Here is an 11247-nt window from a genome sequence, read left to right on the forward strand (position 1 = left end):
GCTTCGGCTTGACTGTTTCTCTGAGAATAGTACGGCATGGAGCGACAGTGCTTGATCCCGTAAGCATCAAGTGTGGCACTTACTTGTTTGTTCACAAAAGGCTGACTATTTTGTAAGGTATACCAAATCGACAAATGATGCATTCCTTGATGAAATTAGATACTACCGCTCTTGTTGCTTTCCTGATAGGGATTGCCTCTACCCATTTTATGAAGGATCCATATGTGGCCTTCGGAAGCTGGATTGATTGTTCTTATCAAATCAAGCCCCCAAGTATGGAATGGCCATGGAATACGCATGTCTTGCAGTAACATTGGAGGCTTGTGGATTAAGTTTCCATGAACTTGGCATGCATGGCATCGCTTGACCATGTTATGTGCGTCTTCCCTCATGGTTGGCCAATAATATCCTAGGTTCAGCAACTGCTTGTGCAGTTTATTTCTTCCTTGGTGCTTGCTGCATTCTCCAGCATGTATCTCTTGCATAATTTGTGATGACTCTAATGACCCAAGGCATCTCAATGGTTCCTCATTGAATCCCTTTTAGTATAGAGTTGCCTTATCCACAAAGTACCTTTTGGCTGTCCCTTTCAACTTGTGTACATCCCTGACATTGCTTGTTAGTGTTCCATCAATAAAGAAGGTCAGGTATGAGGACCTTCAATCATCAGCGATGGAAACTGCAAGTGCCTCGTCTAGGGAAAGTGTTATACTGCATTTTGGACAGTCGGCTTGGATGCATGTGGCTTGTTGCTTCATCTCTGGCCAGTAGTACCCTTTTCTTTATAGTCGACAGTAGTGACTCATAACTTGGTCGACTCTGCATGTGGTCTCATGGATCTCGTGCAACCGTCTTTGTGATTCTTTTAGTCCGAGGCATCAGGTTAGCACTAATATGGGCAAACGTTTGTAGAGTGTCCCAGTAACATTGATGTACTTCTTAAGGCATTTGATGCTGAACTCTCTACTTGGCTTGGAAAGTTCCCTTCTAACAGTTTCCCTTCAGTCGTCACATTTTGGAGTTTTCTTCGGGAATGGTGCGTTAATGGCTAGGCCATTTCTTCTAATTACAGCAATGTTGGGTTGTTCTTCGACGAAGGTAAGCTTGGAGCCAAGTATAGCTAGGGTATTCGCAAACATGTTAATTGTGCCGAGAATGTGTTCCAACACCACCTGCTTAAAGCTTGCCAAGAGTTTTTTTGGCCAGAGTGCAGTATGGTGCCAAAGTTATTTCCATCACCTTGAAACTTCCTTGGACCTGGCTTAAGACCAAGTTCGAGTCCCCTATGACTCGTATCTTCCTTGCGCCCATTTCCCTGGCTATGGAAAGGCCTATGATGAAAGCCTCAAACTTAGCTATGTTGTTTGCACATGGAAAGCTTAGCTTGAAGGTTAAGGCAGTGACTTGGCCCCTTTGATTGATAAGTACAATACCAGCTTCTTCTCTCGTGGTTATGGAAAAACCATCGAAATGCATGACCCATAGCTCATCTTATACCCCTGGTAGTGCACCAGGGACTTCCTTGGCAATGGTGGCCTCTTCTTCCTTGGGAAATAATGCTAGCATGTCTATCATAGCTTGGCCTTTGATAGCCTTAGGCGTTACACATATAATATCGAATTTGGAGAGTTGGAGTAACCAACGAGCCAAACGGCCAGACATTATAGGTATAGTAAGCAAGTACTTTACCGGGTCAGGCTTTACCATAAGGTGCAATTTGTGGGCTAGAAAATAATGGTGCAGTCATAGTGATGCGTAGACAAGAGCTAGGTAGAGGCATTATATCTTCTCATAGAGGGTTTCAGTGCCTCTTGGTTGTCTGATGACATGGTAGATTGGTGCTTCTTCCCCAGCTGGACTGTCCTGGGCAAGTAGGGCTTCTACGTCAGTGCTTGTTGCGGCTAGGTAGAGCTTGAGCAGAATGCCTGGGATTGGTGCCTTCATGGTAGGAAGGTTGGTGACTAGTTGCTAGCCCTGTTGATAGGCTTCACTGTGTTCCTTGGTCTACACAAAATCCTTCATTTTCCTAAGCAGTGGGGTGAAGGCGAATGTAGGATAGCTTCCACATCAAGCTTTTTAGCTCCTTTGCGTTTGTTGGGGGTATGAGAATTCTGATGGTGCGCACCTTGTCTGGATCTATATTGATGTTGCGTTGATGCACCAAGATGCCCAAGAACTTGCCTGAGGAAACACCGAAGGTGCATTTCTTAGGGTTCATCTTTAACCCATATATTCAGCATCTTCCCAACATTTTCCTTAGCACTTCCCTGGTCTTGGATTTCACTACAAGATCGTCCACATAGTCTTCCACTTCCTTCCCCATCATGTCATGAAAGATTGTCGTCATTGTTCATTAATAGGTGGCATCGGCGTTTTTGAGCCCAAATGGCATGACGGTGTAATAAAAGTTTCCAAACAGCATGAGGAAAGCCGTATTCTCTACATCTTTGGCAGATATCTTGATTTGATTGTACCCACTGAAGCCATCCATGAACGACATCAAGCCTTGATGTGAGGTTAAATTGATTATGATGTCTATGTTGGGCAGTAGGAACTCGTTTTTTGGGCATGCTGCATTAAGATCTCGGTAGTCGATGCATATCCAGATTTGGACAATGTTCTTCTTCTTTACTGGAACGATGTTGGCTAGCTAAATGGGGTGCTTGATAGGCTTGATAAATCTGGCTGCCAGGAGCTTTTCTACCTCGACTTTGATTTTAGCCTCTATTTTCAGGTGGAAATTCCTCATTTGCTGCATAACAGGCTTGATCATATGATGTGTATTTAGTGTATGGCATACTAAATTCGAATCAAGGCATGGCATCTCTTCATAGCTCCAAGCAAAGATGTCCTTGAACTTTTTTAGCAGGCTGACTAGTTCTTTCTTTTCCTCAGCAGTTAAGTAAACACTAATAGAAATCAATTTTTTGCATCATCACTTAGGTTTACCTCTTAAGCTTTTCAGCCACTATAGTGGATCCATCCTACATGCATTTTGGCGCATGCATAATTTTCTACAAGGTTTCGTCCTCAGCAACAGGTGCAAGCGTGTCTTCGGTTTCATTGGAAATTTCACTTGCTTAGCGCGCAGCGCCTCCATACTCGGGGTTTTCCCACACAATGTGATCAGGCCCCCCAACCCATCATAAGCGGTAGACGATTCGGCCGTCGAGAAGTACGACTTTGGGGCATTGAGGTGGAGTGTAGGCAAGAACATTGACCTCTGGTTGTATGCGTTCTCCTTTTGATAGGAATTCTTGGTCACTGAGATCTCAGACTTCTTCCTAAGGGGGTAAAGGTGGGCAGATGTAAGGGTAGGTACAGGCCGGGCCCAATTTTGAAGGAATCAGACCCTACTTGCTTCAAACTATAACGGGATAGGTCAAGCCGGGTACATAGATTTTTAGTTTTGGAACTAGACCTTACTTGACCCATTTCAAACGGGCCGGTTTCGGACGGTTCCACGGGTCCAACTTTTTTTTTTTTTTCCTTCCAAAAATACATTTTTATCAAATGGAGCTGCACTGCAGTGCACAACAGCAGCACATATTACACTTACACTTATAGGAGTATTGAAGGCTTGAAGCAAAGATTGTGCACAATAGCACATATTAATATAATCCCAAACCCGTTTGCCGACCCCTAGGTGGATGGATGGGGAAGAAAGAATGGAGGGTTTGGTTGGGGTGGGCCCCACTCCTCTTATTTAATTTTTTTAAACCAAAAATTACTTTTTAAAAATTAATTTATTTTTATAATTTTATTTTTTTCATCTACGTGGTCTTCGATGTCAAAAAAGATATAAACCTTATATTTATCACGTCATCACTTAATGTCCAATTTAACAGATTAATTAATGGAGGTCTAACATTGCAACGAGGTATGACATTACAATGTTTAAAAACATAAGGTATAAGATTGTACTGCCACCTATAGTTGAGGCGGTTTTTTGTAATTTACTCAAAAATAAAATATACATAAATCGAAATTGGTCCTCTTCGACTTCTGGAAATTAAACGCAAGAACTTAAAAATATAGGTTACCCCGTTCAACCTTCAGCCCAGTGAGGCCAAGGTGGATAATCATGCTATTCAACCAAGGTTCAGAGGCGATTCAAATTCATGTATGCCTAAGTCGCCAACCACTGCCTAAAACTTCAAAAATACTAGCAATTACATGTCCCTTGTAACCCTTTCAACACGCGACATTCGAGTATATAAGTTTCAAGCTTCAATGGTATACATATGATCTGTTTATCTGGTTTGTCTAAAAACTTTCAATGTTAGGCATGTGTTCTACAACTATGTGTTGCATTTAGTTTGCGGCCGCAGATCTGCAGCTTAGAAATAAACGCTGGAAAAGCCCGAACAGGTAAAAATAGGCCGTCCCCTGCGAAAACGAAGAATATATGAGGGAAATAATGGTACAATTGCGGAGACCAGACTGAGTTATATACGTAGGCTAATAAAAACACGAGTGAATAAATACAACATAGATCAGCATCTCATGAATATTGGACCACGGAACCAATTCTTCCGTAACTGAAGGTTGACATTCAACGGAAAACAGTTATACTGTACATAGGTCCATATGAGATAGGCATAGCTAATCCAAAATAGTAAAAATTCAGTTTGATAACTCCATTCTTTCAACAGGTGAAAATATGAAGTGCAGATGTTAGGTATAGAAGTTTACCTGCTTTTATAGAGTTCAAGGCAACCTTTTATCCAATTCTTGCCTGTAAAGTGCTAAACTCTGCATGCAAAAAGTGTAGCAAGCAGCAAAATAAAACATCTAGGAACGATGACTTGAGAAAGAAAAATTGGACTACTAGGATTAAGCAACAAAAGAACAGATAAGAACATAGAGAAAAACAGAAAGGAACAAAAAATATAGAAGAGTATTTTTGCACGTTCATCACCCTCCTGATGGTAAAAGACCTATTTTTGACATCTAACCACCAGAGTTAAGGGACTATGGTTTCATGTGCCAACTAAATATAGATCAGAGTATTTGAGGCAATTTTATTTCAAATGAATTATTATCCTGCTCTCCCAACAATGGACGGGACCAGTGGTATTCCTCCTCACTCATAAGTGAGAGGTCTTAGGTTCGATTCTCGCCAAAGGTGAATTTGAACCACATTATTGCTAGTCCATCCTCCTCCCCTTTCGTGTAGATAATATCGTTTGTTCAAAAAAAAAAAAAAAAAAAAAAAAAAACCAAGGTATGGATCCAAGATTCAAAAATAAAGTGGGCCCAATTTTCCTCAGCTGAACTAAATCTTTTTATACAGACTAAATTCATTAGCCAAAACAAAACGTACCCTAATAAAAGCCTAAAATTAGGTATTGACTGAAAAATATCTAAATTAGAGTTTTTTTTTTTTTTTTTCTTTCCCTTTTGTAAGAAAACTAACGAAAAGGGCTTGAAAACTTTGCGTTTTAACGATAAGGACAAAATAAAGGGTAAAGTGAATAGTACCAGGATAAACTATCTAAATTAGAGTTTAGAAACAAAATTATAAACCAAATTAGAAGAAGAATACTCGTAGAAGACAAATTAGAGTATTAAGAAGAAGGATACGAGCAATGCTGAAGAAGAAACGAGTTAATCATCGAGAATGGACAGTGGACTATCGAGACTAATCCGAATGAATAGGCTAAGTTCTTTTCTTTTGGGTTTGAAGAAGTATGTGCAAGTGGGATGGTTGGATAGATATGAGTTGGGTTGGCTGGAACTAACCTTGTTTTATTTCTAATTCTTAGAACTAGGATGGGCTATAGCCACCTCAGATTCCCTGGATCCATCCCAAACTCATAAAAAACCAATATCATTGATTATTTGCCTTACAGTCTTAGCGAAATCACTTCTGCAATCCATTTTTCCCCTCCTGCACACCCGTCCATTTTTCTAGCCATTTGGTTGAATAAATCAGAGGAGCGAGGGCCAAAATTAAGAGGGATGTGCATAAAGTTAAAGAGTGCACAGATCACTTCCCATACTCTCAATGACGACAAATTCTGAAGGACATGTGAGACCTTTTACTGCCTTGGCTAAACAGCATTGAGCCATGTTGTTCAAATATCATGACAAGGCTAAAGTAACATATTAATTCAAAGCGACTTCGTGACATTGTAAACATGAAAACTATATGCCTCAGTTTTTCAGGAATGAGCACAATTGAAATAGGCACAGTATAGTAGAGGAAGGAAACAGGTTGGGGACATGAGCATTTGTGCGGCTCTAGGGGGAATTCATGAACACAAAGAGAACCCAACTAGGCACAACTCATTTAATACTATTAAAGATAAAGAAAAATATTATAATCAAATTCAATTGGTCCCATCTTAAGCCAATGACTCTTATAACCAGAGGAAAAACTAGTGTGAATTATCAATTAGTTTTAAGATTATGTTGCTTATAAAAGTTTCAAATTTTGAATTGAAACCAGCGTTCATACTTTAGCCCTTTCAAGTAAAGCTTAACCCTGGTTCTTTTGATAAAATAGCCTAAACCCTATATGTTTCAAAATATATAGTCTGAACAGTCTCCAAACCTCTGATTGTTCGGGATTGTTTGAATGAACACACTACTCCGCTTCCTTGAAAGCCCTAAATAATTGAAATGAATTTGAGGGTAATTGAACACCACACACAGCAAGATGCAATGTTTCAAGATTCCAACAACCTAGAAGAGCAGAGAGTCCATACCTTAGTATACGCATAAACACCAGGTTCTGTAGGTCCAACTGGACTTCCCCTCCTCATAAACTCTCCCTCCTTATAAATATAAAGCAGTGGTACTCCGGTTGATAACTCTAACCTAATAACCTGATTGACATGAAATACTGAAGATTATTTTTACTAATAGAAAATACTCATAGGTGGTAGGAAATTTTGAAGGCATGGTTGTTACCTCTTGAGAAGTTAGTCTCTCGAGATACATAATAATAGACCTCAATGAATTTCCGTGGGCAGCAACCAGAACGTTCTTTCCAGATTGCAGTTGTGGTTCAATCTGCAATATAATCTTTTCTCTTCAGGTACTTACACATCAACATGAGTTGAACCTCTAGAACATACACCCAGCTTTTAATGGGATATATATGTTAATATCAAATACTAGAACTTATCTGCTTACCTGTTCTCTAAAATAGGCTACAGCTCTTTGAGAACACATTTCCAAACTCTCACCACTGGGGGGAGGAATATCATAACTCCGACGCCACTCATGCACTTTCTCTTTTCCATATCTCTCAGATGTCTCCAGCTTATTAAGACCTTGTAATTCACCATACCTGTAGAATACAACAGCTGGTAATGCTATCTACTCAACTTCTGTTAAATCTAAGATGATTGCAAGTTAAAGAAAAAGTAAATAAGAACGTACATTCTTTCGTTTAATTGCCAAGCAGTTATAACTGGAATTGATTGCTTTTTAGTATCTCCACTGTAAATTTGACTCCAAGTTTCCGCCTGTCTACTCTCGTTATGCACAATGATTGGCACCTGAAAGCATAACAAACATGTTTATGTGAATTCGATATTCAAGTAATGATTTCATGTATTTCTCTAAAAAACAGTCTAATTAATAAGTCAACCATAAAGTTAGAATATCTAGATATAAATGGTAAGGTCAAAATCAGTTTGCTTTCTCTCTCCTTCGGACCTGTCTTGTAATGCTGTTTAACAATATTGTGTTGCAATCACAAGTACAGTCAACCTGCTAGATGCTAATCATGGTAACAAGGCCTGTGAGTGCTGCAAAGACTTTTGAACTTCCCCCGATGGTTTGTTTTGTTGTTAAAACCTTAACGATTAATATTGTGAAAAGTATAAATTAACGAGCAAAGGAACTAGAACAAAAAGAACCACCATTTTCCAGAATGTGCATTATACTGGTTTGATATGATCTACACAAAACAGGCAACAGAGGGTTCTAAAAGTCCCTGCGTGGTTGATAAAAGTATGAAACAAGAATATTTAGGTGGATATCTCTAACAACTTTAAACAAAAGTCCGGATACAAAATATAATTGGATATAACTTCATATGAACGTCAATATCTTAAAGATCTTGTTGAAAAGGTTCAACTACATTTTCCAATCTCAAAATCAACAGTTGACTTTGTTCTATACATAAACGTGATAAATCAGTGGATGGAGTATTCACATTATCTCTGAAATTAAATTGGAGGAGCAATGATGCATTGCTTTGGCTTAGGTGGAAAGTTATGGGTAGGTTCTAAGGTCAAAATCCTTGCCATAAATATGAAATTCCTAGACCGCTCACATATTGATGCTTCACACCCTCCACATGTGTTGCTGATAAATGAACCAATAATGTACTTAACAAATTACCACATTTATGGTAACGATTCAGTATTTCAAAAGTAAAATTTGTGCAAAAAAATATCTCAAAACTTGAGCAAGATACCTTCTTCCGGCGGTGTTGAGTCATGGCAAGCATAGCCGTCATCTGTGCACGAATTAGCAAAGATGTGTAAATCGTATCTACAGGGATGTTGCTAATTCTCTTACCAGCTTCTATTGCTTCATCAACACCTCTCTTGGTTAAAGGCACATCAACACAACCGGTGAACAAGTTCTTCTCATTCCACAATGATTCGCCATGACGAATTAAGACCAAAGAACTTTCACCTACAAAGAAGAGTACAGACACAACAATTAGCAGAGGACTCGCCGATTCACAAACGAATAATTAGTGCATTGAAAAGAAATGAATACACTTGATATCTTTTGAGCATTGTTGGCAATACCTTGCGAGGTAGACAAAATTGGATCAGTTGTCGAAGCTTGGGAAGACGATGAACAAACTACGTGCAGTTTACACTGTCTAGAGCTGCAATGTTCTTTTCTAAGCAGGCGAACATCGACCGCAAAATTTTTAGAGATAAATCTGAAAGATGACTGCCTACAATTTCTGGCAGAGCCAGTCTCACCAACAGAACAATGGAGGTGGAAGATTCCAACAGGATGGCGAAAAGCTGTCGCAACCATTCTGCTAACATCCACAAAAAACCCAAAATCAAAACCAAAGTAAAAAACGACGTCGAAAACCACATTGAAACAACAATTTCATTCCTTTTTGACAATGCAGAGTTACTAAAAGTAAGAGAATGGAATCTAATTCCACCATCAAGCTGATACCCAATAATCATCATTCAATCGGGTCTTTTTATAAAATTTCACTGAAAAAAAAGAAAAAGTATCGAATTCATGAAAACAAAAGCTGCAGAGTTTAGATTTAACTACACAGGACACAAGTCAGCTCAAATGAAGAAAAAACCCAGATCGAAGTTTCATTCCGAATACGAGTTAATATACCTTCTCAATAAAATAAAATAAAAAAAGGCCACAAGAAAAGAAGGAAATACAGAAAGAAAATGAAGGATCATGCTTTGGAGTTTGGAACAGTCAAGAAGTTACAGAAGAAAGAAACAGCAAAAGTTACTCACATGAATGGAAGATGGGTCTGTGGGGAATCTGCGAGTGGACTCGATCTGCAAAGATTTGGAGGGAACGATGCCTTAAGAGAGAGAGAGAGAGAGAGATGGAGAGAGACGGAGAGAGATATGGGGGTTTTTACAAATTAGCGGGGAAGTGGGGAAGGAGAAACGCAGAATAAGAAAGATGTGGCGGAATTCCTGTTCACTTTTCCCACGGCAAAAACTAACATTTCACCAACCCCTACCTTAACGACGCTGTAGTCTCCTTCGAATCTAATCAAAGGGAAATGATTTTTACACGCAAAAACTTATGTTTTCTTTGGAAATCCGATTTGTATAAATAAAAAAAAATCACCGGATAAAAATGAATAAAAAAATGTGTGGAAGGATAAAAAAGACACAAGTGATATAATTGTGTATTCTTTTTTTTTTGCATTTAATGTGTTTTTTGTCACATAGTATTAGGTCTATAGTGGTATTCGTGATCAAAGTAGGGGTAGGCTTGAAAAATTGAAAACCAAAAAGGTCGGACCAAATACCGTACCAAAACAAAAAAAAAACAAAAAAAAGTAACTAAAAACCGAATTGGTTCGATTTCAATTTTGGTGTTTCAAAAATCAAACTAAATCGAATAATATAAATTAATATTTTATTTATTTAACAAGCTTCAAATGGCTTCACAAATGAAGGAACGATCTAAACTCATTGACATTGAAAGGCATGTGAGAGCCTTTGAAGATATTCTCTACGGTTTTGAGGAGTCATTGGTTGGGGGAACGCCCATTCAAACTTCAGCAAGGATTGTTGATTTCAACCCATGTGGAAGCGTGATCACCCCACTCCCAGAACATCTCGCAAAAGATCTAAGATGTGGGATTGTGATTTTTTCCAGGGTAAGAGTAAGGTGGATCGAAATATGCCTACCTTAGAAGTCCAGTCATGGACTCGACTGACTCCATTGCGGAGCTGACTTAACAAATCAGTGATGCCACCAACATCCTATTCTGGAATCAATAGGTGAAGTCCTTCGACTTCGCTGAGTTAGACCATGCTTGTTTGGTAAGATTCGAGAACCTAATTGCACAAGAAATCAAAAGGTTTCCTATAATCTTAGAGTCCTTACAATCTAAGGAGTGGTGTGTGCCGCAAGTAATCACACTTCTGAGAAGATGCAATATCTAATTCCTAGATATCTTCTGGGATTATCCTAGTTTAATAATGATTCTACTATCCTCAACTGGTATAAATACATCGTTATAAGGTTCGTATTTGGTAACGCAATCTCTGCATATTTATTCTTTTGCCCACTGTTTAGACCTTAATATTGCTTACTAACTTGATCGTTTGAAAGCCTTTAACCAATACACACCCCCTCCGATCTTTGGCTCTCACAACGGTGGCAAATTTGGTTCCAATAATTGGTGCACTAGTTGAAAGTTAAACTTAAGATTCTATTAACCAGATTAGTCTACCATAAACACGAATGTTGAAGAAAGCTTTGTCAACACTAGCATCAACCAGGCATTTGACGACGGTCTGACCTCAGATGTCTCTGTTGCATAAGTCAATGGTAACGCTACCCAGATGCCACCACTACTTGAGAGCAAGCAATCAAACTCCTGAGGTGACAACCACCCCGGAAAGTAGTAAGGATCATTGTGAAAAGCCCCCTCCTACCATAGAACATGTATATGATACTTAACTAAAGATCAACTCTACTATGCAGCAAACCTATGCTGCCTCTCGTGCAAAGAACGAGGCGAACTTTGTGGATATG

At 39.0% G+C, this 11247-nt stretch overlaps 1 protein-coding gene across 4 annotated transcripts; it reads right to left on the reverse strand.

Moving 5' to 3' along the window:
• Positions 1–4003: 4003 nt before the first annotated feature.
• On the reverse strand, positions 4004–9776 carry LOC137720986 (2,3-bisphosphoglycerate-dependent phosphoglycerate mutase 1). 4 transcript variants are annotated; one of them, XM_088699148.1, is made up of 10 exons: positions 9480–9688; positions 8781–9025; positions 8438–8661; positions 7393–7511; positions 7144–7300; positions 6919–7020; positions 6714–6833; positions 6560–6614; positions 4696–4755; positions 4252–4389 (listed from the first exon to the last, which is right to left on the reverse strand). In XM_088699148.1, exons 2-9 carry the CDS (start codon positions 9019–9021, stop codon positions 4724–4726), a joined length of 1050 nt encoding a protein of 349 aa, XP_088555274.1. In that variant the 5' UTR covers positions 9022–9025; positions 9480–9688; the 3' UTR covers positions 4252–4389; positions 4696–4723. The 4 variants fall into 4 exon arrangements, with proteins under 4 accessions (XP_088555276.1, XP_068316217.2, XP_088555274.1 ...); XM_088699145.1 differs by having other exon boundaries at positions 8781–9022; positions 9480–9674; XM_088699150.1 differs by lacking the exon at positions 6560–6614 and having other exon boundaries at positions 4004–4389; positions 8781–9022; positions 9480–9776.
• Between the last annotated feature and the right edge of the window lie 1471 nt (positions 9777–11247).

This window comes from Pyrus communis, chromosome 1, assembly GCF_041283825.1.
Source record: "Pyrus communis isolate YQ-2024b chromosome 1, ASM4128382v1, whole genome shotgun sequence".
Classification (NCBI taxonomy): Eukaryota; Viridiplantae; Streptophyta; class Magnoliopsida; order Rosales; family Rosaceae; genus Pyrus; species Pyrus communis.